The following is a 27,221-nucleotide window of genomic DNA, read 5'->3' on the forward strand; positions in this document are numbered from 1 at the left end:
ATGAACTCTGTGCTTTTATTTAACCAGTTAATGTCTTAATTTAACTGTTTAATATCTCATGTTTGCAGTTGCTTTCTCTCTCAAAATCACCAATTTGAAAATATTCTTGTGGTTGTGGAAATGTTACGTGTTGTTTTTCCAGGACTATTTGGCTGAAAAAGTCTTTCTCTAATAAGATTAACAACCGACTAATTATTTATTTAACTAGGCTTGAGCAGCCCAGGTGTATTAGGCCGCTGAACGAGGCAGATCGTATAAAGATTTCCTGGTTGTTTTGTTGCAGCTTTGAAGTTATTAGATTGTGGCTCGTTTTTATTATTTTGTTCCGTTTATTCCCGTATCAGACGTTATGCAATGCGAGTCATAAAAAGTTTGGTGGAGGTCATGATAAATAATAATAATAATAATGAACCACTGGCCGTGTAAATGGATCCTCGCTGAGCGTCCAGGAGACATTTAGAGATTAAAACCCCAGAGGGTCGCGATATGAGCTTAACTTCAGTCAGCAAAGATCCTCACTGATATCCTCACAGATGCCATTCGGTGGAGGCTGTTAACCAAAGCTCCTTACGCCAGGACAGGAGTGCACGCATCTACTCACGGGCTGTGATCGCGGTAGGGGCTGAACCCCCAACTGCTGCGACACAAATGTCCAAAACAAGACGCAAAAATATGATGTCAGCCTTTTTGAATGAATGTCGACCATGAACTGAATATTAATAAAGGATCAGGTTTTTTTTTTTTTTTATTAAAGATGAGCAGATAAGATTTGTGAATAATATTGTGACTTTATCTACCTGTAAAAAAAAAGTGCAGAACCAGATGATTTATTCTTTTTTCTTAATATTAACAACAGTTGAAGGTCCCATATTTAAACTGTTCCTGTGTTTTATTCGAAGTGTTGATCCATAAGAAGATAAGAAAATATATTTGTGGTTTAAAGAACCAAAAACCATCTGAGTGTAGTTTTACATCTCCTCTCTCAAGCTCTTCTCTCTGGAGCTTCTCTCTCGCTGCTTTGTTGTGACATCACAAAGTTACAGGAAGTCCTGACGGCTGGTTTTAAGGCTCAGTGTCTGAATACAGGCTGTGAGCATTTCTCTGTGGACTGAGGCTTTGATACTTTCACAGTATTAATATAGAAGCTAGAGCTGATCTATAATCAACGAAGACATGGACATCTCCCTTTATACAATATGGGACATTTAAAACCTGCACTGTGTCTGTCCTGGCAGCTAATGTTGTCCAGACGGACTGATGCAGCTCCATTTGTCGAGAGCCGAGCTGTTGCTTCAGGTGACATATTCCTTCCACTGCAGTCGAGGCGGATGTTGTAGTTTTTCTTCTGTTCGGCTCCGTGTGAACAGGAGCATCCGCCCGACATGCGCCCGCTCTCGGGTTGACGGCGCAGTCACGGAGATGGTTCAGGATAAGTGCCGTGTTGATTTGCGGTTAAGGAACGCGTCATCTGATGCAACAGCTGTAGCTTCACAATACAACAACAGCTGTTAGCAGGACAGGTACATTCGTTTCTGTTGTTTTCAGATGTTACTCATGAAGAACAGTGTAATCTTCACGTATTTACAGCTTTCTTATAATTGCTGATATGCTTTCTTGTCTGATTCTCCTCGAGCCCCCCCCCCGCAGGGCACCCCCAAAGTCTCCAAATCCCATCCCCTCTCCAATCACATAATCCCTAATCGCCATTCAAGTGCATTAGTGAATTATTCCTTTAATCCAAATGGGGGGGGGGGGGGGGGGGGCAAAAATATCATCAAAACAAATGAGAAGAGGCATTTCTCACACTCATTGTGTGTGTGTGTGTGTGTGTGTGTGTGTGTGTGTGTGTGTGTGAGGCTGAGGCTGAGGCTGGAAAATGTCTTCGGAGAGACTGAAACGAAACAGTTGGTGATTGTTTGTGTGTGTTTGTATTTATAGTCGAGATACAAACAACAGCAGATGTTGCGTCGACGGCCCCGGTGTGTTTCTGTTCCTCTTCCCTAATATTTGCTAATATTCCAGTTGGTGGGAAATTACTCGTTTAAACTGCTGCGTGATCTGATTCAGTTTTTCAGGGGTGAATTTGGATTAAATATCAGTATATAGCAGTGAGATTAGTTTAAATGTCCTCACTGCGAACTGAGAGTGAGCCGCCAGGAAACGGCGGTGCTGTTTTCACCTCAACATCCAGTTTATTTTCAACCCCTCCATTGTTGAATTTTTCATAGTAATGGTTGCTGCATTTTCTGACGTCACTGCGGTGTGTGTGGGGGTCAGCCCTCTTTCTTCGTCTGCTGGCTGCACACAATCACATGTTTCCTGCTCAGTCTTTCGTCCAAAAACACGATGAATGAATTTGCAGTTTCAAATTCAACTGTATTTTGACTTTATTCTTTTATGACCTGCTCTCTCTCTTTCAGTCTCAACTAGACTTTTGCCCGGTTAATGAAAGTAAAATTAAATCAAATTAAATCATCTCTAGTAGCAGATTGAAGATATATATCAGCTGCATTTACAGTTTGACAAAAAACATATAATGTTAAGAGATTAAAATGTTTGTGTCGTTGTTAAAAGACATTTTAAAGGATATTTCTGGCCAGACTCGCCTTTTAATTTCTGACTCTGTCGTCGATGACATCTCTCAGAGTCGGCTACAAATCAAACCAGATGATTTTCAACTGTAGACATCTCCCTCACGAAGCCCTGTGCTCCAATGAGAGGCCCATTTGAGGGCTAGAAGTTTTTCCTGCGCTGATCAATACAAACCGAGTTCTGTTTTTAGAGTGATGCCATTTTCACCTCGTTAGATTTGCTGCTGTTTCCTGACTTCTCTCCCTTTTTCTCCTTCTGAGAGGAAGAAGTCTTTGTGGGTTCATTCAGGCAGCAGTGGAGGCTTTCATTCATCTGTGCTCAGGGTCTCACAGCCGGTCAGGCTCGGGGAAATCAGTACGATGGATACACCTTCATGGTTTAAAAATTCATACCGCAGAGTAATAATTGATGGTTCTTCTGTCCAGTCGGTGTGGGATGGATAATGAAGCCTCTGTTTGCCCCTAAGTCATAATTTTCAGTTGTTAGATTTGTACTAACAAACCTGTTTTTGTTTGTGTTTGCAGGAAACGTTGTCGGGACCAATGTCACGGTGCCGGACAGCACGACCAATGTGACCTCCCCCCTCAGCGAGGAGGAAGGGCCTGTTAAGGTTAACGACGTCGTCGTCACTGTAACCGGGATGAGCAGTTCGGCCAGTCCCGACGCCATCAGCACTGTGACCCAGAGGGCGGGCCGCGTCCCCCGTGCCGGCGAGGAGGAGGAGCAGAGCAGCGGCATGTTTGGCGAATCGGTGATTCCTGCGGTGGAGGAAGTGGGCGTGGCAGCCCCGCCGCAGCTCAGCCCCGATTCGGCCGAGACGGAGCACCTGCTGCCCAGCACCCCACGTAAACAGGATGCCATGGAGGGCGAGGAGGAGGAAGAGGAGGAGGAGGAGGAGCGTCTGCAGCACACCGACCCACCTTGGATCCACGCCAAGGACACAGCCGTGTTTGACCTGGACCACCTTTTCACCACCACTGCCCCGCCCCCAGCGAACCCCTCTAACCCCGACATCCTCCATGTGGACTTTTTCGACCCTTCCTCCCGTGGGCGCAATCTGGACCTGGCCCCGCCCTCTCCTTCATCACTGGCCCATGAGCTGCAGGGCGGTGACCCGACCTCCTGGGCGATGCCGGACAACTACGACTACCTCACGCCCTATGAGGACGGCGTGTCCCCCACACCCGACGAGTACACCTACAGCACCACAACTGACGCCTACGAGAGCGACGAAGACCTCCGACTGTCTACCGGGTCTCGCTCCAGGCCCCAGGTCCCGGGTTCTGGCCCGTTCATCCCAGGGGCGTCACTCCCTGGTGCGGGAGCGCCGGTACCTAACAAGCCTGTGGCGGCTCCTCCGGCGGCCTCACCAGTGGACGGGTCAGACGGGCTGGGCGGATGCCGCGTGGGCTACCAGATGGTGAACGGAAGCTGCCGCTCGCCCTGCGACTCGCTGCCCAACTTCTGTTTCAACGGGGGACAGTGTTACCTGCTGGAGGGCATGGGAGTCTTCTGCAGGTGAGACGCCACAGAAACACAAGACACCTTCATTCAGGGACAAACACGCTGCAGTCTGAACACACAAAACAAGCCACCACCACGCAAACAAGCAACAAACAGACTACAACCCTGCAGGTCCTCACATGCACTCACCTCAGATCCACAGCTAAGTCAAACCACCTCACACACATGGTGCTTTCAGTGCAAATACATTTCTCCAGTAATAACAGCACCTCTGATGTCTAACACCAACATCCGTAAATATATTAAGAAAAGTGGCTCCAAACTTCAGATCTTCCCTCATAATCATCACATTTTTCTTTGGTACCAAAATGAACCAAGGTAATAACTGTCTGTTCATTTACCGTAACCATGGAAACTGCCAGAAGTAAATGACTGCATGACTTCCCATGGTGCAGATTCATCAAAATGTAAATGGATAAATATAGGCAAAAAAAAAAAAAAAAAAAACTTACTGACTCCATAGCAACAGTACACATTGTGTTTGCATCAACCAAAGCATGAAACCGTGGAAGAGTTACACCGACTGTGTTGGTGTCAGTGTTGTTGTTGTCCCAGTGGAAAGTGCAGCAACTAACAAAATCAGCTGCAGCCCAAACAGCTTAGTCCCCACAGACCACCAGTGGAAAAAGAGGTGACTCTAAACTGTTGACAGGAACCTTGAACTGCAAACAAGGTCAGTTGTTGCTTATTCTTGTTCTTATAATGGATGTTATTATGGAACCACAAGGGTTTATAATTTGTAAAACTTTCCTAGAGTGTGAAGAAGCTCATTGTCAAGCTGTCGTAGGTTTGCAGTTGTTTGGTGTTGGGGGGGGGGGGTTAATCCTCTGGGGACCATGACTGTCTGTGCAAAAGTTTCTGGCAATGCATCAAATATCTGTTTAAAAAGTTGCGGATCGACCAACATTTCCACACAAAAAAGAAAAGCAAAAGAATTAAAAACAATCCAAGTGTGCAGCTGCTGCAGGCTTCATGAGGGTCGCTCATTTACATGTTTAATCGACAATAAATACAATGTGCTTGTTCTACAGAGCAATGAGAACTTGTTGTCAGCGAGACTCCATGAAACTGCTGATTTAGTTTGCCGCTCTCTGGTCTGGACCATGTGGAAAAGCTCAGAGCAAAATAGAAGCCAGCACGTTATTGTTAATTTAAACAAGAGACTTTTATGAGGAAATGTCCCCCTCGTCTGCCAGGCTGTTTTCTGAGGTTGTTTTTTTTTTTTCCTTTTGTGAGAGCTGGAGTCATGCAAACTGTACAGAGACACACAATAATATGAGCAAAAACATGAAGGCACAAACACTCACTCGCTGACACACACTGAACTACAGATTGATATTAATTCATATTTTTCATGTCCGTTAACCCGACTCCGTCCTGTTACTATATGACCTGCCTTCTAGGCTTCAGCCACAAACTGCAGTAATGACTTTCCTCAATACTCGATCCAATAGGGTCGTGGTGAATCTAGGTGGAGGTCAAAAGTCAAACGGATTAAGAGATATGAGATATAAAATATGGTGTAAGCCACAGAGTAGTTTCGGCTCGATATATGAGTCCTCTGCCGCCGCATCTGAAAGTCAACAAGCGCATCTGTGGATTAAACCGTCCCGATCTGTGATGAGAACAGCTACACTTGGAAAAAAAAAACCCCATCACGTCAGCGTGCTGGGTCCAGGATTACAGCTGCTGCAGATGTGGGAAAGATGTGCGATAGCTTTTCAAATACTGTATTAGTGAATGAATGAATGGAATATATGAAGGAACCACTACCAAACCAAACCTGTAGGATCTGCTGTAATAATAGTAATAAACGAATATTGATTGAATTACCCCCCCCCCCCCCGAAACATTTTCCCCTCCTCTCTGTTCCTTCCTCAGAGCGGCAAAAGTAAAATTCTTACATGCATCCTCACAAAATAGGCCGTATAGAGACTTAGTGAGCGATCGCAGGAGTAGATGGTGAGCCAACAAGCTGGGAACATGCAGTAGCCCTGCGACCCTCTTTATTTCTTCCCTACACCGTGTCTTCCTGGCCTTCCCCTCTCAGGATTGTTCATCGCTTCATTCAATAAAACCTCATTGAAGGTGCAATAAAAGCTCTGAGAGCTAGCGAGCTGTCAGGTTGTTAGCTTGTGTCTCATCGATTCCCGTCTCACTATTATCCGCAGACTGTTCTTCTTTTGTGGAGCGGTTCGTACTCTGACATGAGGCTAAATAAAAAGGTTGATGGTGCGTTACAGCTAACGATGCTAATAATGAGCGTTTTTGACTCTTCCGCTCCTCGTTCCCTCTGAGGTCGACACTGTCAAGACGGCTTGTAATAGAGCGGACAAAGGCATGTCGTCAGGTCGGGGCCGTGCTCTCTTCCACTAGCTTCAGTAACTCAATGCAAGCTCTCATTCATCATTTCTTTCATACGCCTTTATGAAAAGAAATCTTCCTCATCACAGTTGAACCTAAACCAAAAAAAAAAAGATGAATCCAGACTGTGGTGATTCCAAATGTCAATGATGTAACATCCTCCTGAGATATCGTCATTAGCGTTATAATCAGGTGGACTTCAGCCGCCATTTTGTACTGACGGTCAGCATTCATACAGGAAGAGATCCATCACACGAGAGGCATAGAAAACAATTTACACACCCGCTGCAGCCTTGGTTGAGGGGAAAATGGCTGCATAGAAATCCAGTTCATCACACACACACACACACACACACACACACACAAAAAGTAAACATCTGGAATACTGCAAACATCTCAGACTGATGAGATGTAACGATGTCCGTTCTTGTAAGTTTGTGTGTGTGTGTGTGTGTGTGTGTGTGTGTTTGTGCCATCAGTCACATAAACATGGATTTCTCGCAGCTCAATGGCAGAGATTATATACATACATCTCCCCATAATCATCAAATGAATGAGCCAACCAATCAGTGAGGAGAGACTTCCAATTAGCGCACAGCTGCACAGATTAACATGCAAATTTATGTGCGGTGGCGATCAGCCTCCTGACGGGAGCTGATGGAGAAAATATTACACTGAGTGACACTGTAAACACTGCTGTCTACACACAAACAGGCACACACACACACACACACACACACACACATGAAGTAGCACAGACATCTCAGCCTGAACTAACACGACAGACGAAGACGTTGAACATCTACACACATTGTGACCCCATGACCTCAGTTCAGGGTTATATTCAACAGACCACATCATCACTATTCTGTGACCACGACCCCTAATCCCCCCCCCCATCTTATCTTTGACCCGCCTCCATGTCAAATATCAGCTGTGGTTTCATGCTCTGAATCATAATTGGAGAATGTTTGAAGATCGTTATTTCATATTCGATTCAACAGACAGTTGATGACCTTCGGTTCTTCTTTAGTTTACGGGACGCGGGAGAAGGGGAGAAGATGCTGCATCCGGATGTTCAACATGAACAGATCACTTACCAATTTAATTATGAGGTGGTGGTATAATAACCATAAAAGCATATAATATAAAAATATAGAAATATATAAGAAACCGACGAGTGCACAATTGGAAAATGGCGTCTCTTACAGTGATAAGTGCCGCGGTTGAATTTCAACTGTGTGCACCGTATTCACAAATCACACGGTGCTAGCGACGTCCTGATGTAGCGACGACTCACAGCTGGTGATGCTGCTGACTCTCTGATAACACTCTGAGTTAGCTAGCTCGCTAAAATGGCCATGACTGACAATCCATTGGTCTCTTATGGAGCGGCTCGTACTCAGACAGAGAAGGTTAAATAAAAGTGAATAATCACCAAACTGTACATCTGCGCGCTCCTTCTTGTGTTAGTTTTAGTGTAATAATTTAAAAATGTATGACCCGCTTAAAAACATTAAATTCCATTTTTAAAACATTTGTCTTTTCCTAATTTGCACTTTCCATTTGTGCAGATGCATTTTATAAATAGGAATATTAATTTGAGGAAACAATAACTGGACCTCATTAAAAAAAAAAACATTGAGAAAGGAACAGTTGTAAATATTTGCAGTAGTCGACGACCGAGCAGGAAGCAGAAATAATAAACAGATCGTCAGTGTTATTGACTGAGAGGGAAACGGAGCGACGTCGAACAACTCTCGCTAAGCGGTCACATGATCCGGATATTTAGGGGCAGATTGTGGTCGTCAGTCAGCAGATAGCAGCAGTGACGAACCTCCTGAGAGTGAGTCACACCAGAAACCGAGAGGCGCTGTGACTGTGATGCTGGGCAGAGGAGGACCAATATGTTCCTCTGTACGTGTGTGTGTGTGTGTGTGTGTGTGTTTAGGCATGTTTATGTGTCTGATTACACATGTGACTGAGTTGTGTGTGCACATGTGAAACTGTGAGTTCATGTGTGTGTGTTTCTGTGTGTGTGTGTTTCTGTGTGTGTGTGTTTGTGTGTGCAGCTGAACTGAAGCTGCTTCATACATCAGGCCAATTCAATTACAGCAGGATGAATGTTCGGACCTTCCTGCCCTCACAGCGGTAAAACACACGACCCTTTTGAAGTGCTGTTTACTGACCTCAGAGCAGCCTGACGTATCTCATTCTCACACACTCAGGATATACGTACCTGCGCCGCTGCCGGGGGAACGCTCACCTCTCTCACTGTCGCTGAGTGCAGGCGACTTACTGCTTCAACTGTGTCTGAACCGATGCTCCTTTTAATCAAGGGACAAACAATGAGCCAAAGACTATTTAACAAATTGGATTTATTGATATATTTATATGACAATTGACATCATGATAAAAACAGTCAAAGAAATTGTACATTTATCTGTGCACAGAGAACATACTCAACAATTATAGATTAGCAACACTTTTAATATTATTTCTGGCATATTAATATATTGATTGAGTCATTTATTTATGATTATTTTTAGATTTTTGTCAGTTGCATTTAAAGGGACATTTCATTGATTTTCACACAACCAGATCAGGTTTCAGTCTTTTTGTTGGGTCTGTTCGGAGCTTTGTCAAATCTGTTGGGCAACGCACATCTTCCCAGCAGATGGTGCACATAAAAAAACACCAACACCCATTATTTTCTATGTAATCCCCACACACTGACATCAAACATGTCGATCCACTGGGATATTCCACGGACCTGTTTCCCAGAAAACCAGTACTTTTTCTCACGTTCGCTACCAAGACGGGCACATCCTGTCCGCTGTCTCTGCGCCGGTACGTTTCCCCCGTCAGCATCTAACAGCACAGGAGTGAAATATTTACTCAGTCAGATCCGAGAGGCCTCGTGTCTCATCCAAAGATGAAAATGAAATAAATATGTGGAACAGAACCCCCCCCCCCCACCCCCGTTTTACCACCAGAGTGTTTTGTACAGTGTTTTAATAAAGATTGCTATTGAGTTGCGTGATGGGAAATGTAGGATCCAGCGTTTTCTGGAGCTTGGAGCATGTTAGGGAGTAGAGGCGAGGATATCTCAGGCCCTGATGCTTCCAATTTCAACATCCCTTTTAAAAAATCTTTTCTCTTCAGCTAGTGATAAATCGCTGCAGGTCTTTTCCTTCAGGATAAGCTCGAGTTTCAGTTTCTTTTTTTTTTTTATGACAGGCAACTCATAACAGTGAAAGCCGAGGAGAAAACACATCATCTCAAGTTATAGAAAAATCCTTGTGCAGAGGCTGAAGCTGTTGGACTTCATGAAAATAAGATGGAAAAAAAAAAAACGGGAGTTTCTGGGAAGTTTCAAATCAGTCAGAGCGAGCTGTCACGCATGGCTCATGTCTTTACTGTCACTTCCTTTGTGGTTAAAAAAAAAACACAGACTGAAATAAACTCCAGTGATCAAGTCAGTTTGAAAACACATTTATGACTTCATTAATTTTGTAGGATTGTAGCTCTATACCTCTCTGTAAGTGCACTGCAGTGCTATCTCTTTTTCTTTTTGGGAGCTATCTGCGGCATCTCTGGCGCTGGCTCCCCTTGTCCCTCTGACTGATGGGATCTGACATCGTAAACCGCTCCCTCCTCTGGAGCTGAAGGACCGACGACCATATTCGGAAAAACAGATGAGAGGAAAACAGAGGGAGGGAAGGGACGAGGGTGTGTGTCGGGGAAAACACAAAGAAAGCACAACATGGAGGGTGTTTATATTCTGACTGTTTATTAGAGAATAATGGAGATGTTGGGAGGATAAGAGAAAACGAGGGGAATTAAGAGAAAAGAGGAGCGATGGAGGGAAAAGAGATAAAGAAAGTATGAGCAGGAAATGGAAGAGAGAGAGAAAAAGTGAGGAGGTGGAAGAGAAACTGAGCGAGAGAATGAGTCAGAACTTTATAACTGTTGCCAGTATGGAAACGACTCGGGCGAGCCAGGTCGAATTTACGGGCGTGTGTGTGTGTGTGTGTGTGTGTGCGTTTGTGTGTGTCCTGCAGCTTGATGTAATTAAGGGAAGCTTTGAGCACCAACAGCAGTTTGTATCCATTTTAGATTTCATGATCACATCATGGAAACACACTCAAATACACACTTAGACGTTCACACACACACACACACACACACACACACACAAATAAACCCCCGTACACACACACACACACAGACACATACACACACACTCCCACACAGGATTATGGGTGTATTAGGGATCACCTCCAAGTCAAAGAGCGTGGGGTCGTGGAATCAGGCCAGAGGTCAAACACACAAGAGATTTATGATGACTGCTGAGAAGGCCAGGACAAAAGACACACACACATACACACACACACATACACGCACACACACACACACGCAAACACACCCACCCCTTTGTTTTTGCCAAAGGTAGTCTGGTCTGATGTATTCAGTTGTTGACTTCACACACACACACACACACAAACACACAGACAAATTTGTTTTTGGCAATTGGCGTCATGCAGCAGGATAACTCAGTTTTCACTTTCAGGTTCACTGCACGCACACAGACACACACACACACACACACAGTCATGTACACACACATGCAAACAATGACAAGAGTCATCGGGACTTTATTGATCGTTATGTGGGCGGGGCTAACAGGCTGTATTGAACCAGTTCAGAGTCTGTCGATCTCCGTCAAATTCCACTGCATATCTTGTGCTTTTATTCTGAAAGAGTAGTGGAGAGGAAATCATCTGAGCCAGATTTATCAATACGCAGAGGGACTGGAGTCATGGTGTGTTTTCCTGAGCTGAAACAAACAAAATACAACCAGAGATGAGTTGTGTTTATAAATTCACTATTTGAAAGATTCATTATAATTATCTTATAGATCCTGGACGTTTCAGCTCAGGACACTGTGGACTTACTTCATACGCCTAAATATGAACATCTGGCTCTCTGGAGTCAAACACCGGCAAAGCAGTTGATGATCCAGTTCTATCAGAGTTCAGTTCAGTGCAAAGCCTTGTGTGCACTCTTATCATTAACATGTGACCTGGGCCCCATTCCAACCAGCTTCTTCGGTAATGTCTTACACTGCCTGCTGCTGTTTCAGCCGTTTCCTGAGAGAAAACTGCAATTGTGTTTAAATTCATATAAAAAAAACAAAAAAAAAAAACAGCATGCTGGCCTCAAATACAGACTAATTTCCAACTTTATATTCCTTAGAAAAAATCCTGGAAACGCTCGTCTACGTGCACGGTAGAGCACTAAAACTGCTCTGATGTAAGTTATAAACGATGTAAGAATCAGCTTTGATAGAAGAAAACAAAAAGCCTTCAACTCTTATGATTCGTGACCAAAGTGCAGCTTTGATTTGCGCCTACATGCAAAATTAAGACACAGCAAATATAAAAACTTTCATTACCTCGTCAGCAGTGGAAATGAATGTGTCAAAGGTCACTGACATTTAACTCTTTGTGAGTCTGTCCAACAAACTTTATGGAAATCTGTTTTAATGTTCAAGCAAAGTAACTGAGGCAACCTCTAATATCAGCTGTCATTTTTCATTGTTAAGATGAACGCATGTGTCGTTCCTTCCTGCGCTCCCAGTCGGGATCAGAAGCCGAGGTGCTTTCACCCCGTCGATGGCTGCTGCTTGTAGTAACTGCGGGCGCGGGACACATCTGCATACCGGTAATTGCTTTGCAGTTTATGGCGTTGTGAACGCTCCCCGGGGACTCGGATCCATGCTGAGTGAGTCATTCAATCACACTGTTACCCAGCCTCTCTTTATATATGATAGATGATATGAAGGTTAGCGCTTAGCCACAGTCTGACAGACAAACTCTGTAAATGTGACAAACAAACAGAGACGTGCAAAGCGAGGTGTTTTTGCTGCGTATATCTCTGGATTTTCACTGGACTGGAGGAACTGCTGTGGGTTTCAGGAACGTTCACGCAGCGTCACAGAATATCAGACGCTGGTTTGTGAGCTCACATTCAAACACAGGATTATTGTGTTTTTGCCTGAACCCTGGAAAAAGAAATTCTCCACCTGACGAAATGTTGTTTGAGCTGGTCGGATTCTCCCGAAGCCAAAACGGAGAACGCAGATTATATCGTCATGTTTTTTTTATAAATCCCCCTTTTCCAGTTTTCAAATCAAGGGATTTAACGTTACCGGCTGATTGAATGGAACAGCGCTGTCCCCGCTGTGTCGACTAATAAGGTTATAATGGCTCCATCTGCATAATGGAAGCCGACGTAGTGATATTTTATTTAAGCTGGTTTGTTTGGAATCTGCTGCAGAGGACTGGATGCCTCTGGGAAATCTAAGAGGACAGCTGATGAAAGACAAAACGCAACTGACCTAAAATAACATAATTAAAATGTGTGTTTGAGATGGAGGTGGCCTGGATTTTTACTCGATCACTATCCCCTTTGTTCATTTGTCTGTTTTATTATTTTATTTAAACTCAGCTGCTGAGTCCTTCAGACATCAGGAACACGTCGCGGCAACACAGAGCTCCTGTCTTCCTCATCTGTTTTATTTTTCATAGTTTCTCTCCCAACATGCGTCACATGCTGTCAATCAGCAGCACAGCGGAGACGCCAGATGTTCCCAGTGACGGTGAAAGAACGACTGTAGCGGCGTTGCGTTTCCCGGCTCCTCGGAAGCCGAGTTGCGAGCACACAACCAAAAAAACAACATAACTTAATTAGAGCAAGTGTGAGTCATCACGGGAGTGTGGACCAGAGTTTACAGTATTTGCAGTGATTTTACAGTAACACTGAAATACAAAATAATAGAATAATAAAAAACTAGTCGGTTGGTTACTGCAGCAGAAAATGTCTTTGACTCACGCAAACAAACAGTTAAAGCTGCAAATAGAACAACTGTGGTCACAAAATACCATTGATGAATAAAACAGTACAAAACGTTAAGTGAAGTGCAGTGGAGAAGGATCTGAGGCGCTATTTTTTATTTTGATTTGCTGACTAGGCATAAAAGACTATTTTTAATACCATTTAATACCATTAAAAGATGTTGTAGATGCCAAATGCCAGTCATGGTGTAAAACCACTGTAATGCTCAGCAGAATATGATCAGTGGCTCCAAATGTTTTAGGCTTGAAATCCTTTTTAAAGGTCCCGTATTGCATAAAGTCGTATTTCCATGTGTTGTTTGATTATAGATCAGCTGTAGTTTCTATATTAATACTGTGAAAGTATCAAAGCCTCAGTCCACAGAGAAATGCACACAGCCTGTATTCAGAAAGCGAGCCCTTTAAACCAGCCGTCAGGACTTCTGTAACTTTGTGATGTCACAACAAAGCAGTCACTGCCCTCAGCCATGTCCCAAGCCCCGCCCACCTGGACCAGCTTTGCAGGATAAGGATTGGCTCACCAACCTGTTGTTACCAGAGCTCCAGAGAGAAGTCTGAGATAGGAGATGTAAAACTACATTGAGATGTTTTTTGCTTCTTAAAACCACAAATATAAAGTATAAGCGTAACGTATGGACCCTTCAACAACGCCATGTCTGCTCACCACGCTTTGTAGAGGCTGTATGAGTGGTGAGCAGAGTGTTCCCTTCTCATGTTGTTTAATTCGAATAGTTTTTCAGAGGCTTAATGAGCTAAAACTATCTGGTGAACTTATTTATTTAATTTCAAAAAGAAGTACTGAGAAAACAAAATTCATAACTAATAATGTAATAAACCCAGCGATGTCTCTGAGATGAACCGAGCCAGTGAAGTCACACAGCTATTTTCTATTAACCCCACCTCAGTCAGGCATCTTTTTCTTGTTAAAACAAAACAAAAAAGGACCATAAACTTTTACCCTCTGTCTGCCTTCGTTAAATTTCCCATAAAGCCATCTAATCAGATGAGATGAAACTCTGTGTCCACAGCCTCTCCTCCTCCTCCTCCTCCTCCTCCTCTCCTCAGTGTTTTAAGACCAAATCCAGTTTTTAAATCCTGCCCTCAGCCTGACCCGTGGTTTCTCTTCCCCTCCCAAAAGCCCTCACGCGGCGCATTGAGGAAAAAAAAATAAGTTAGCTTTTATCCTGCGAAGAAAAAGAGTTTTCAGAGCCACAGAGCTGCAGCGTCGCCTGTCCTCTGCCGGCCTTCTGTCATCAGATCCACCTCTCTCTGGGTGCTACAGAGACCTCACTCTCACTTTTTCCCTCCTTCTCCGTCTCGGCAGCTGTTGCATGAGAAAATACACTTTGCTTGGAGGAAGAAAAGTTTAAAAATAGCGTCGTTTTAATGCAACCATGTATGATCTATGTTAAAATATTCAGAGAACACCCCGCTGTGCCCTCTCCCATCACTGCAGATCCAGCGCTCAGAGTCCGGCCTTCTGTTTTCTAAAGACTCTGTAAAAATATGTTTCTCCCCCTCAGCTTGTTCTCCATCCACGTGCTTTAAGAAAATGTATTTCTCTTTGCAGCGTTCAGGACCTCCACCGAGCCTGCAAAATCATTTAAATTTGTTAGAGCTTCCACTAATCAACTATTTTGATGCAGATCCAGATGCAGATTGAAGATTTCTAAACATTTTTCCGTCATTTAAATAACAAAATTACCGTAAATGACGTGCAGCCACAAGGGAGGAGGAGGAGGAGTGGCTTGTATTGTTAATGATTCCTACATTTCTGGAGCCTCTCCACAGTAACTCAGCTGTTTACTGATCCACGGTTTAACTGTGAACCAAAACTTCGCTGAAATCTGTCGTTCTGCCAACAAACAAACATAAGCAATACAAAAAAACCAGGAAAAAAAACATTTAAACAAACAGATCTTCCTTGGAAGAGGTGAAACTGCCAGTTTGACTGCGAGCGTCACAGAAAAGATCATTTCATTTTTATCAAAATCAGATGCAGAACACGGCAACTTCGCTACGAAGAAACACAGTGAGTCGGGTGATTAGACGGTTATCTTCTTCAGTGAGGGATTATTTACAGACAAATGTGGATGCACATGCACGTGGATGCACATGCACGTGGATGTTTCCGTTTCACCATCAGATAAACTAACTCATCAGAGCTTTTTCACATCCAAGGCCATCATCTATAAAATTCTTACTTTTAACAAGTCTGCACGTTGCAACTACAGTGTGGTTCAGCTCAGGGAAAGATCGTAGTCACGTTTAATGAAAACACAAATGTCAATTACTGGTTTGTGATGGGGACGACTCTGTGATGGCTCTGCACCGATCCACCAGCCTAACCTCCACACCCTTTCTCTCCGCCTCTGGTAGCTGTGAACGGTAAATCATTTACTGCTTTGGCATTGAACTGTGGTTGTGGCCGTAAATCGTGAGGTGCACAATCCTCCGACACGGGTGTAATCTGTAAAGGATGCTTGTCTGGATTAAGTGGTTTAGAAAATCTGGTGTTTGCAGTCCGTCTGATTGATTGACAGCAGGTTTGTTGCTCTCAGCGTGTTTCCTGATCTCAGCTGAGAACAGTGTTGTCATGACTCTGGTCAAAACTATGAAAATAAGACCCAAGTTGTAATGAACCGGAGTTATTCTTTAAGCAGGCGTATTAATTCCCTGGTATCGGTATGTTCCGTCACTGCCTGCACCCTGCCGGCCTGTGGACCTAAACCTGCTGACCCGTCAGTCTTGAATTTGCCTCACACCCCCCCCCCCCCCCCCCCCCCCCTTCCCCTGTCCTTCGCCTCAGCAGCCTCCGCTTCTCCGCCCTTTTCACCCTCCATTACTCCTCATCAAAACCAACAGGGGGTCTTATTAGAGGGCTGCAGCCACATCTGCACAATTGTCACCCTTTGTAAGTTAAATTAAAGACTCTCTGTCTGTTTCTCTGTCTGTCTGGCTCTCCCTCTCTCGCCCCAGCGGGCCGGCCTAATCAGGTAAATATTGAGGGGATTTGTTAGTTCATTGTGAGGTGGCTCGGGCCACCCCGATGCTAATTCTTCTGTATTCCTGCTGGGCTTCGACTCCCCTTTAAATGCGGCCGTGGTGAGCCACGGCGATGGAGATAATGACGGGTCGGGGAGGGAAAAAACTCTGTTTTCTTTGTCCCTGATGAGGCGTCATTTCCAATTTGACTCTGTGCAGCTGCCCTGGACGTGAGACTTGTGGAGAAGGAAATTCAATCCCAACACCGTCTGTGAGATTCAGACACAGCTCATTGCCTCTCATGTCAGTTTTAAACCAGGTTCCAGAAATCTTAATGGATAAGGCCAATGTCATTCTGTATTTTTTATACTGTTGACAAATCCCTTGAAAAGATCAGAACCAACAGTTATCATTATTATTAATACTTTATTAATATTTCCCTGCCTGTGACTCTCAGACCGCCATTTGTAAATTTAAATCTTTATAAATGTGCAGATATATACTTTCTTTTTTTTTTTTTTAAATTCCTTGATAATTTCTTAAAGCAGCTGGACAGTGTAGTTTCAGGAAACATTTACTCCAACAGAAGTAAATCGTGTATTGTTGGGGACTATTTTTAGCTGCGGATTAATCCACATTTGGTGTTCTACAGCCCTGAGAGCTCTGACAGCACCGGATGCTTCATTCATGGTGCCCAGAGGATGAATCCTCCGCACTCTGATGATCCAGTAACCTTTTCCTCTAGCGCCATCTTCAGGTCAACATTTCAGTTTGTGCAAAGCTTTTGATTTATGACCAAACAGCTGCAAAACTATCATTTTCCCATCAGCCTCAGTTGTACTTTAATTAGTAAGTGATATCATGCTAACATGCTTGTAAACATTTCACCTGCTTCACATCAGCATGTTAGCGCCGTCATGTTGATCCTGTTAGCATGCTGATGTTAGCATTTACCTCAAAGGAAACACAGAGGTGAATAGTTTAGAGTCGACTCAGCTCGACGGCTGAGAGGCACAAGATGCATCAGGCCGTAGAGACACTGGTAATACTTGTTGGTGCAGCTCAGCTGAGTAGTCGGGTTTTGTTTTTCTCATTTCTTTACAATTACAACCCGACCAGAACATCCACCTCAGACCGCTGTGTTTTCCTCCTAATGTCAGTTGCACAACCCTGAAAGCAGAGACACGATTCAGCTGGAGGCGCTTGGCAAAGTGCAGGAGGGAAGAGGAGGAGGAAGGAGGGACGAGGGAGGGAGGGAGGGAGGGAGGGAGGGAGAGGAAAGATGGGGAGGTAAAGAGCCGGTGAACAAGAAAAAGAGATTTTCAAGAAGACACAGCAGCAGGAGCGAAGAAACAAGAGAGGAAGAAAAAAAAAGAAAAGAAATGGCCGCTAAAACAGCGACTGTGTCCCCCGTGCACGGCTGCTCGAGGGTGCGTGCGTGCGTGCGTGCGTGCGTGCGTGTGATGGAATGACATGTCAGCGCCGCATCTGCTGCGTTTGCCGCTCAGCTGGGTCGCCATGACGACCAGCACATCCTCACTCGCTCGCCCTCCTTCCTTTTATTCATCTCCCTCTCTCTATTTGCATCCCTCCCCCACCCTCGCCCCTCCACCCGACCCTGACTTACATAAACCTCTTCTTTGTACGAAACGAGCAGAAACGCTCCGAGGTTGAGTGCATCGAAGTCTCCTTGAAAATGTGATATTAGGCTTCAACGCTCTCTCTCTCTCTTTTTCTCACGTTCTCACATAATCTCAAAATGCCTCCTGGCTTGTTGCCAGCGTTTCCCTTCAGCTGGCAAAATAAAAGCGTCAAGGATTCAGGAAGGATACAGGAAGTCGACGGGTGAAAGGAACCTGCTTAGCATGGAGAGAGCGTAGCAGGAGCGGGCGTACATCCCCACACCTCCATTCATTTAATACTCCTTCATCTGTGTGTGTGTGTGTGTGCATTTTATTAGGAACACCTGTACACCTGCTGATTCATGCAATTACCTAATCACCAAATCTGTACTTAAAGGCATAGTTTGACATTTTTGGAAACAGTTATTTGCTTCCTTGTTTAGATTTGGATGAGAGGAAGGAGATGATTAGCTTAGCTTAGCATAAGACACAGACTGTATATAGCGTTGGACGTCGCCTCCTGTGACATCACCTATAGATTCGTGAAGCGCGGTTGTTGGTTTCTGAAGCGCGGCAGCGACTGACTCCCGGCTAAGCGATAAAAGGGCGAAGAGGCGATGTGTCTGTGGAGCCGAGACTTCGGAGCATGTCTGGTTTGTGCCGCGTATACGCTCACCCACCTGTCACTCAAAGTGGCCACGCCCTCTATTATGCATAACAGGGAAGTTGTATAAAAATTCAGTCTGTAATCGTGTTTATTTCTGCTGTAAAGTTGGACATTTTAACATGGGAGTCTGTGGGGACTGACTCACCTTTAGACTCAAGTGGTCATTGGAGGAACTGCAGTTTTTAGAACTTCAGAAGTTGCAGCTTGATGAAAACGGGGAAACACCCTGGCTCCGTCCAAAGTTTAAAAACACCTACCAAAACCTCCAAAGCTGAATTTACATGTATCTTGTTTGTTTAATTATAGTAGCACACAAACATTTAGTCGTTTTAGAGTGAGTTACATGCTGTAACTGAACAGTTCATCTGTCTACACAGCATCTCTGCTGCTTGCCTGCGACCTCCCAGTGAAGACAAAACTCACTACTCCTGTGTTTGAGCTTAAGGTGTTGATAGCGGTGTGTTTGAAAAGTGCATCCCCCTCTTATTGTGCTATAAGCTAAGCTACAGTAGACGCCTGCTGGCTCCAGCTCCTGGTGTCAATCTTCTCATCTGACTCAGCCAGAAAGGAAATAAATGTATCTCCCAAAATGTAAAGCTTTGCCTTTCATTCACACACAGCTTATCTAAATCAGCAAAACTCATTTCATCCATAAATCCAGACGGATACTGTAAATCTTTACTGTATTTTTAATGGAAACAAACAGTCGCTCAGCAGCGTTATGGTTTCGTGAAGTGGTGAAATAGATTTGATATTTTACACTGCCAAACAGTCTGTAGACAAAGCCATCTGCCTGTCGTTTATGTCCCCGGGCGGACGCCGCACTCTGCCAAACGGCTACGCAGGGAGTCTGGGACTCAGATGGCGGCTGTGTGTGTGTGTGTTGTTTGTGTGTGTGTGTCCACATATGTGCCCATAATGTACATCCACACATGGATGCCCATATGCAATGTGTTAGATCTTATAAGAGCAAATGTCTTTTATGACTGTGTGTGTGTGTGTGTGTGTGTGTGTGTGTGTGTGTGTGTGTGTGTGTGTGTGTGTGTGTGTGTGAATGACAGTGAGTGTGTTTACAGCCTGAAAATTGCCCCAGGCTCTTTTTTTTGTTTTTTTCACTTTCTATTTTCAGACACAAAGTGATGACATTATCCTTTCTGAGCGAAGCGCCTGGCGTCGATTACTTCACAATAACACTAAAGAATTATGTAACACGCAACATGTTGTGAAACATTTGAAGCTTTTTTTCCAGAGCCACGTATGAAGAGCTTCAGATTCCACAGTTGAAGATAATCGGGAACAGAGAGGAATCCTGAACATCCATGATCAGACCGAATTAGAAAAGGGAGGCGTTCAAAGCGTGTTGTCATGTTCAGTGCTGCTCACACACTGATGAATAAAGGTTCATTAAGATGTGCTTTAACATCACTAACCAATTCCCTTGTTTCTCTCTCTGTTTCCTTCCCTTCCTTCCTGTCTGCCCACACCTCTTACCTTTTCATTCTTCCTCCCTCCTTCTCTCTTCCTTTCCTTCCTCATGACTCCCCCCCCCCCCCCGTTTCCTCTACATCCTCTTCCTCCTCCTCTTCTCTCAGGTGTAACGTCCAGGATTACATCTGGCACAAAGGTGCTCGCTGCGAGTCGGTGGTGACCGAGTTCCAGGTGATGTGTCTGGCCGTGGGCGCCTCGGCTCTGGTGGTCCTGCTGCTCTTCATGATCGTCGTCTGCTTCGCCAAGAAGCTCCATGTGCTCAAGACGGAGAACAAGAAGCTGCGCAAGCGCAGGTGAGAGTCAGAGAAGGCTCTGAGCGAGTGACAGCATCATTCAAAAACCGGACGGAGTTGATCCGCGCGTCTTTTTCTTTTCCTGCCCCAGTTTAGAGGCAAGATTCATCTCAAATTCAGAAAGAAATATTTACAGTTGTTATTAGTCATTATTAGAAAGTGACATTCTCGGGCTATACCTCACTCCTTAGATTTATTTTCAGTGATGCTAACAAGGAAAAAAGGAAGATGTAAGACCTTTTCTTCAGTAGCAAGTTGCTGGTGAAGTGAAACTACATCTGTCAAGATTTCCTTTTTCAGCGTCCTCCACACTCGTCTTTGAATCAATAGACTCATTTGTCTTAATTTAAGTCTTAGATCAATCAAACTAAACCAAAAAGTCTTTAGCACCTTGCTCAAAGGCATTGTGGCACAGCAGGATTATTATCAGATTCTGAGTCTCGGCTGTGGAACATTACCCCCCATCAATTTTAAAGACGGAAGCAGAAAGCTCGGGCTCTGCGGCCCCGGCGCTGCCTCGGGGGCCAAACTGTGTTCAGTGTGAAGTTTAGAGAACGACAGAGACAGACGGATCGATAAAGAGAGAGAGAGAGAGAGAGGGGGAAGGAAGTTTGGTAGAAATAAAAATCTGAAGCAGACAGAATCAACAGCTTTAAGCCCTCGTTGAAATTCAGTCGATACGTCGGTGGTCTCGAGAAAAAACTCTGAGAGACAGAAAAGAGTCCTGAAGTTTAGAAGTGTAAATAGAAAAAGAACATGACACATACAAGCGTTAAATTCAACTGATCCAAATGATCAACAGGAATCCATGCTTCTCTTCCAAAAAAGACAGTACAGTCTCCATGGTTAAAGAAACACGAACCCCGCCTACATGTAACGATACCGCGGCGCCGCAGATCTTCAGTTGGGCCCCGGGTGGCCCCGGGTGGCGGGTTGCTGACGGGGCTGGTCGGTGGGGCCGGATGTTTGTGGAGAACCTGCTGCTAAAACACCTGCTGATTCTGGGTCAGGGGGTTTCGTACGGAGCAGAGCAGCTCCCTCGCTGCAATCGTTGAATCTCAGCCCTTGAGTCAAGCTTTTGTTTTAAATGGAGAATAAAAAAATTAAAAAAAATTTAGAAAAGAAAGGAATATCAAAAAAAAAAAACCACATTATTACTGACTGTGCTGAGAGCTCATTTTAACCTGTTTGAGCAAATGACAGAAGCTGTTGTTTTTCCTATTAAATACTCTGTTGCTGAGTAGTAGCTGCTTAGAGGTGAGGAAATGGGAGACGGGCAGAAAACAAACAGGCGGTGACCGCGGCAGAGCTGAAACCACTGACAGGAAGCAGCCTGAATGCCTTTCGTAAAATGTCAGGAGCTGACAGCAGAGTAAGAGCCGTGTTATAAAAAAAAAAAGAGGACGCTTGAGATTCAGCGGAAACATGAAAAGAAGAAGAAAGGCGTGAGGAGTAAACAACAGCATGTGTCCTTCACAGGAGCCGAGACGAGGCTTTAGCGCCCTGAACACAGGAACCGCTTTCCACCAGCAACTTCTCAAAGTTGTCTAACGCTTCTTGAAAGAATGACGGAAGCGAAACACGCTCGCTGCCTTGCTCAAGGACACGACGACAGGGATCGAAACCGTTACTGATCAGCTGCAGCACAGACAGACTTTACAACCACAACAGGAACAGAGATTTTGAGTTTGTCTGCAGCAGTTTTTCCCCTCACATGAATAAAAAGGCTCAAAAAGCCTCTGAAATCATTTTATTTTAATATTTTTATTCTTTTCTTTTTTAAAATCTTGTTTCATTGATCTAAAACGTAGATGTTTTGTTGCTGTAGTGACTGTTTTCTTCTGGTCAATGAACCAAAGTCATTACACAAACACAAGCAGAAGCATCAGGTTGTGAAGGTGATGCTGCACTTCGAATCATGTCAGAATCAGAATCACATATATCACCATCACATTCTCGTTACGGCGCTAAGCATCAAATTTTCATAAAAAAGAAATTAAAAACCCGGTGATTTTTTTTTTTTAGAAACCCAGGAGCTGATTTAACAACTTTCCAATGTCCTCGATGTATTTCCAGTATCTTCTAAGACTGTTATCCAATCCGCATGAAAAATATTCTGTCTGCTGCACGACAGGAAACATTTTTAAGATTTTTCTTCTTATATAAACAGAGATTTTTTTCCAGAAACGACACAGCTCCTTGTTCAGCTTGTACGATGTGAACCTAAATCAAAAATGTAAATAGATTGAATTGAGATTTGATTGAGTCTTTAAAGATTCTTCTTTGGATTTTATCCAGTCCGCTGTCGTAGAGCTGTCAGTCAAACGTAACGGCAAAGAGTGGAGGTGGGAAAATAAAAGAGAAGAGTTTCAAGGACAGTCTGATGGAGGTGGGGGGGTTGGATGTTTTTGTCCGTAGTGAGGAAGACCATGAAGGAATGCAGGAGGAGATGAAGAAGAAGGGGGGGGGGGGCACGGAGAGCTGATGTTGAGCAGCCGGTGGAAACCCAGATGACAAGACAGATGAAGGAGACGGCGGGAAGACCGGTGTTCACTGAGGGAAAGAAAAAAGGTTCAGTGAAGAAGCAGGAAAAGATTCTTCAGGGTTTTACAGCATCGGGAGATTTAACATTGAGGATATTTATCACAGCATCAAGCTCCGCTGCTTTTATTATAACATATAGTGCTATAAAAACCTTTCGCAACGGTTCTCTAAAGCCTGAATGGTTCTATGACGAACATTAATGGTGCAGCGGAGAAAAAGTACAAAAGATTTAAAGGTGTTCGATGAGAGATGAGAAAAAATGAGAAAAAGACTTCCTCTCATCATAATGTTTTTTTACTGACAACTTATAAAATGATGTGAAGGTCGCTTCGCATCGTGGTGATGAACAGAAATGTATGTCACCGGAGACACAGTGAGCTGCTGGCCGCCCTGCAGACCGGTAAAACGGATCCGTCACGTCTCATCCCAGAGCCGGCGCTCCTGAAAGCGTCGGAGCCGCAGTGTTTTTGAAACTTAATCTCGGGGCTGCAGCTCACTCTTTCCTCCCTGAGCGCATTTGTGTTTGTGGTGTAACAGCACTGTTGCCTGTTTACAGTGTTTGTGAAGGATAAATGCTAAATGATAAATACCCACGTCTACCTGTGAAAGCCAGATGTTAGCGAGTCTTAGACGTTGGCTATGTCAGTGTGTTGAGTTAAGATTATTCTTTCAGGCCTCAAATGATCGTCAATAAGATTGAAAACTATTGATGGATAAGATACTCTATTATTATCAAATGCGTCTTCGAATCAAAACGTGCTACGTCGAAACCCGAACCACAGAACCATTAAAGAACCCAGAGGAACCCTCCTTTCGCAGCGCGCTGTTACAGGGAGGCGGACTGAATATAAACTGAAGGAGAGAACGAGAGTGACAGGCAGATTGAAGGGCTGGATTGAATATAAAAAAGGGTGGTGGGGGTGAGGGGGTTCGGTATTGCTTTGCCAGTGCCGGTGTTTTAGCAGCAATCTCCCTAGCAACAGAGCCGTTGTGGAGGAGCAGCGGCAGCAGCCCGGCGATCGAGCGCCGCGGATGCAAATGTGAACCAAAGGACCGAATCTGCAACAGCAGAGTCCCTCGCTGCAGGCTCTGTTTATTTTTACCTCGACAGGAGGAAGGTTATCAAGGCTTGTGGTGGTGGAGGAGAGTATGGAGGATGAAGATGATGGTGAGGAGGGAAAGTGGTGGAGTCAGTAGCAGCTGTAATGCTAGCAAGCAGAAATTTAAAAAAAAAGGGGAGAAAAAGGATGATGTCATTGGTACTCTGGATCCAGCTGAAAGTAGGGCAGTCTGAACAGGAGAGGGGGGAGGGAGGGAGAAACAGGGGGAGGCGGGGTTGACCTACATACAGCTGTGCAACCTGAGGGGCGTGTGTGTGTGTGTGTGTGTGTGTGTGTGTGTGTGTGTGTGTGTGTGTATGTATGTGTGTAGTGGCACAGTACAGCATGAAAGAGACACACAACCTCATCAAGTGGTCGGCAAAAATAAAAAAAAAGTGAGAAGAGGAGGGGGGTGACAGATAAGAGGAGTAAAAAGGAGGGCAGGATGAAATGGGGGAGAAGGGGGGAGTGAAGGAGAAACTGTTGAAGGAGAGAAAGTGAAAGAGAGAGAAAGAGGAATGAGAGAGGGTGGCTTCAGAGAATAAAGCTCAGCATGACACATTCAGAGGTGTGTGTGTGTGTGTCTGTGTGTGTGTGTGTGTGTGTGTGTGTGTGTGTGTGCGTGCACTGCTGACAAGGCTCATGAATACATGAGACTCCCACACTCCCCCATCTGCTGTGTAATTGCAGTCGCAGTGTTTCTCTGCCGCAGTCGAGATCAGACCCAACATCCCGGTCAAAGATGGAGAGAGAAAACAGAGAGAGAGAGAGACTGAAGGAGGGAGAGAGAGGGAAGAGAAGATGGATGCATCCTCGTTGTGAGACGTTTCAGAATCCGTTTCACGGCTGGCGTCGTTTTCAGCTCCGCCGCGATAGACTGTGTCCGATCATTTCTGGTGATTAAGACACAGTGAATCATAATGTGATGATAACAGGCTGATGAACTGCTCACCTGCTGCACAGTGTTTGTGAAGGCTGGTTTGACCTGGACCTGATGTGTATCAGTGCATTTGAACAGTGATCAATCATCCAGTCAAACTTGATTTGTATAGACAGACATGCGATTCACAAGTGTAAAGTACAACTGCAAAGAGTGAAGCAAGAGATGAAAATGATGATAACAAAAGATTTAAAATCTGAAAAAAATAGATAAAAGATGAAAATATATAGAAAAGATAAAGGGGAATAAAAACATTTACAAATTCAAATAAATACAATAAATCGTGGACTGCTTTGCATAAGACAAAATTGAACACAGTGACAATGAATGTTGGAATTGAACTGAACGAAATCATTAAAATCATTGATGATTCATGATTTCCACCTCGAATCCTAAAAAAAAACAACAAAATATGTTTCCTGTCCGCTCCCTCTGTAGCAACACATACAAGCGTTTTCTTTTATTATTGTAACCATGGCAACTAAGGTCTCCTAACCCGAGCCAAGTAGTAATTTTAACCTAAAACATGTCCTGCAGATACGTGGGCATCGTATCAGAAATAACTCTTGTATGGGACAAACAATGTATTGCGTTGTTTAATTTGGAGGTACCACCTCATACCTGCACCGTAAATACGAAGCCGCCAGGAGTCGGCTAACTTAGCTTAGCACAAAGATTGAAAACAGCTGGTCTGGCTCTGCCCCGCAGGTAACAAGAAACACCTTTCAGCCCCTCTAAAGCTCACAGATTAACACTTTATGCTCTAGTCTCTTGGTAGTGACAGGTCCAAAGCTGGTTCCTGGTGCTAGAGTCGTAGCAGATGTCGCTGTCTGTCTCTGTCTCTGTGTCGCCGCTGTCTCGTCTTTGATTGTCCTGTCACCGTGTTTGTGGAACATAAGGAAGTCTGCACATGGATCAGAGACGGGCAGGAAATAGATCACAGCCTCTTTAACTGTAGATATGACGAGGGATTGGACGGCGAGGCACGGAAACGCAGCGACATGTTTGACGCGAAGGTTCATTTGGGGGGGGGGGCAAATGACAGGCGTTTCATATATGAGAGGGAAGACTTGTGAGAGAACGGGAGACAAATCTGTGACACTCTTGTCAATGTTATCGTCTCATTGGATCCTTGAGAGAAACATCTCGTCCCTTTGAGGAGTCGGAGACGAAGAAGAAAGAGGAGGAAAATTCAAAGAGTTCACTCTAACTCTGTCAGAAGGGAACTCCCGAAGTTTGCCGCCTCCCCCGACGAGATGAAAAGAAACTGTGTGTGTGTTTATCTGCGTCTGTTTTGAAGAAGTACGCCAAGTTTTCAGGAGACCGTCCCATTGATCAGATTAGATTGAGAACGACAGAAGCACAAAAGCCGAACTCATCCTCAGTGCGTCACGGCGTTGAGCAGAAACTCACAAACACAGCGTCGTTTCTTCTCCTGAAGATTAAACAGTTCACAGAATGAGAGCTTGAGCTGGTAGGAAGCAGGAAGCAGGAAGCAGGAAGCCTAAACCTGATGCTTAAAAATGAAATATTTTGTTCTTAGTTTGTTGCATCACAGATAAAATGTTTGTGTGTCTGTTTTTTATTCTGTTTGTCAAGTCACAAACAGAAGACGTAGACCTGCTGTCAAACTAATGCTGCTTTCTTGCTTTTTTCTCCCCCCTTCCTTTTTTTCCCTCTGACGATCCCTTCTTCCCTCTCTGTTCCTCAACAATATAATCTTTTCCTTAAATTCGTCCCTTTTCTTGCCCTGTTCCCTCCTCTTGTTTCACCATCTCTCCATTTGTGTTTTTCCGTTTCTTTATCTTCGTCCTTTTCTTTCCTGCTTCTCCCACCTCGCGGATAATCACCTGCAAATGTCATTTCACACCCCGTCTTTTCCTGACACTTCATTATTCTTCCTCCTCCTCCAAATCCTCAAACTGCCTCACGCTCTCCCAAACTTTCCAACCTTTTTCTCTTCTTCTTCTTCTTCTCTGTCTCCCCTGGTGATCATGTGCATCTCCTAAATGTCCAATACGTTTCCTTTTCCCCTCCTACTCCCCTGCGCCGCTCTAAATCTCCTAATTCCCTTCATCCTTTCTCTTGGCTTCCTCCTCTTCCTCCACATCTCCTCGCTCCTCTTTTTTAACCTCCCCTCCTCCTCCTCCTCTCTTCACCCTTTTCCTTCCTTTCCTCCTCC

At 44.5% G+C, this 27,221-nt stretch overlaps 1 protein-coding gene across 8 annotated transcripts in view; it reads left to right on the forward strand.

Moving 5' to 3' along the window:
• cspg5a (chondroitin sulfate proteoglycan 5a) overlaps positions 1-27,221 on the forward strand; it is a 53,363-nt gene that overhangs the window by 16,495 nt on the left and 9,647 nt on the right. For all 8 annotated transcript variants that reach the window (XM_056380689.1, XM_056380694.1, XM_056380695.1 and 5 more), the window contains exons 2-3: positions 3,117-4,110; positions 20,267-20,455. In XM_056380689.1, coding sequence (XP_056236664.1) covers positions 3,117-4,110; positions 20,267-20,455 — 1,183 coding nt within the window. The remainder of the gene's footprint in view (positions 1-3,116; positions 4,111-20,266; positions 20,456-27,221) is intronic.

The sequence above is a fragment of the Seriola aureovittata genome, chromosome 7 (genome assembly GCF_021018895.1).
Source record: "Seriola aureovittata isolate HTS-2021-v1 ecotype China chromosome 7, ASM2101889v1, whole genome shotgun sequence".
Lineage (NCBI taxonomy): Eukaryota > Metazoa > Chordata > Actinopteri > Carangiformes > Carangidae > Seriola > Seriola aureovittata.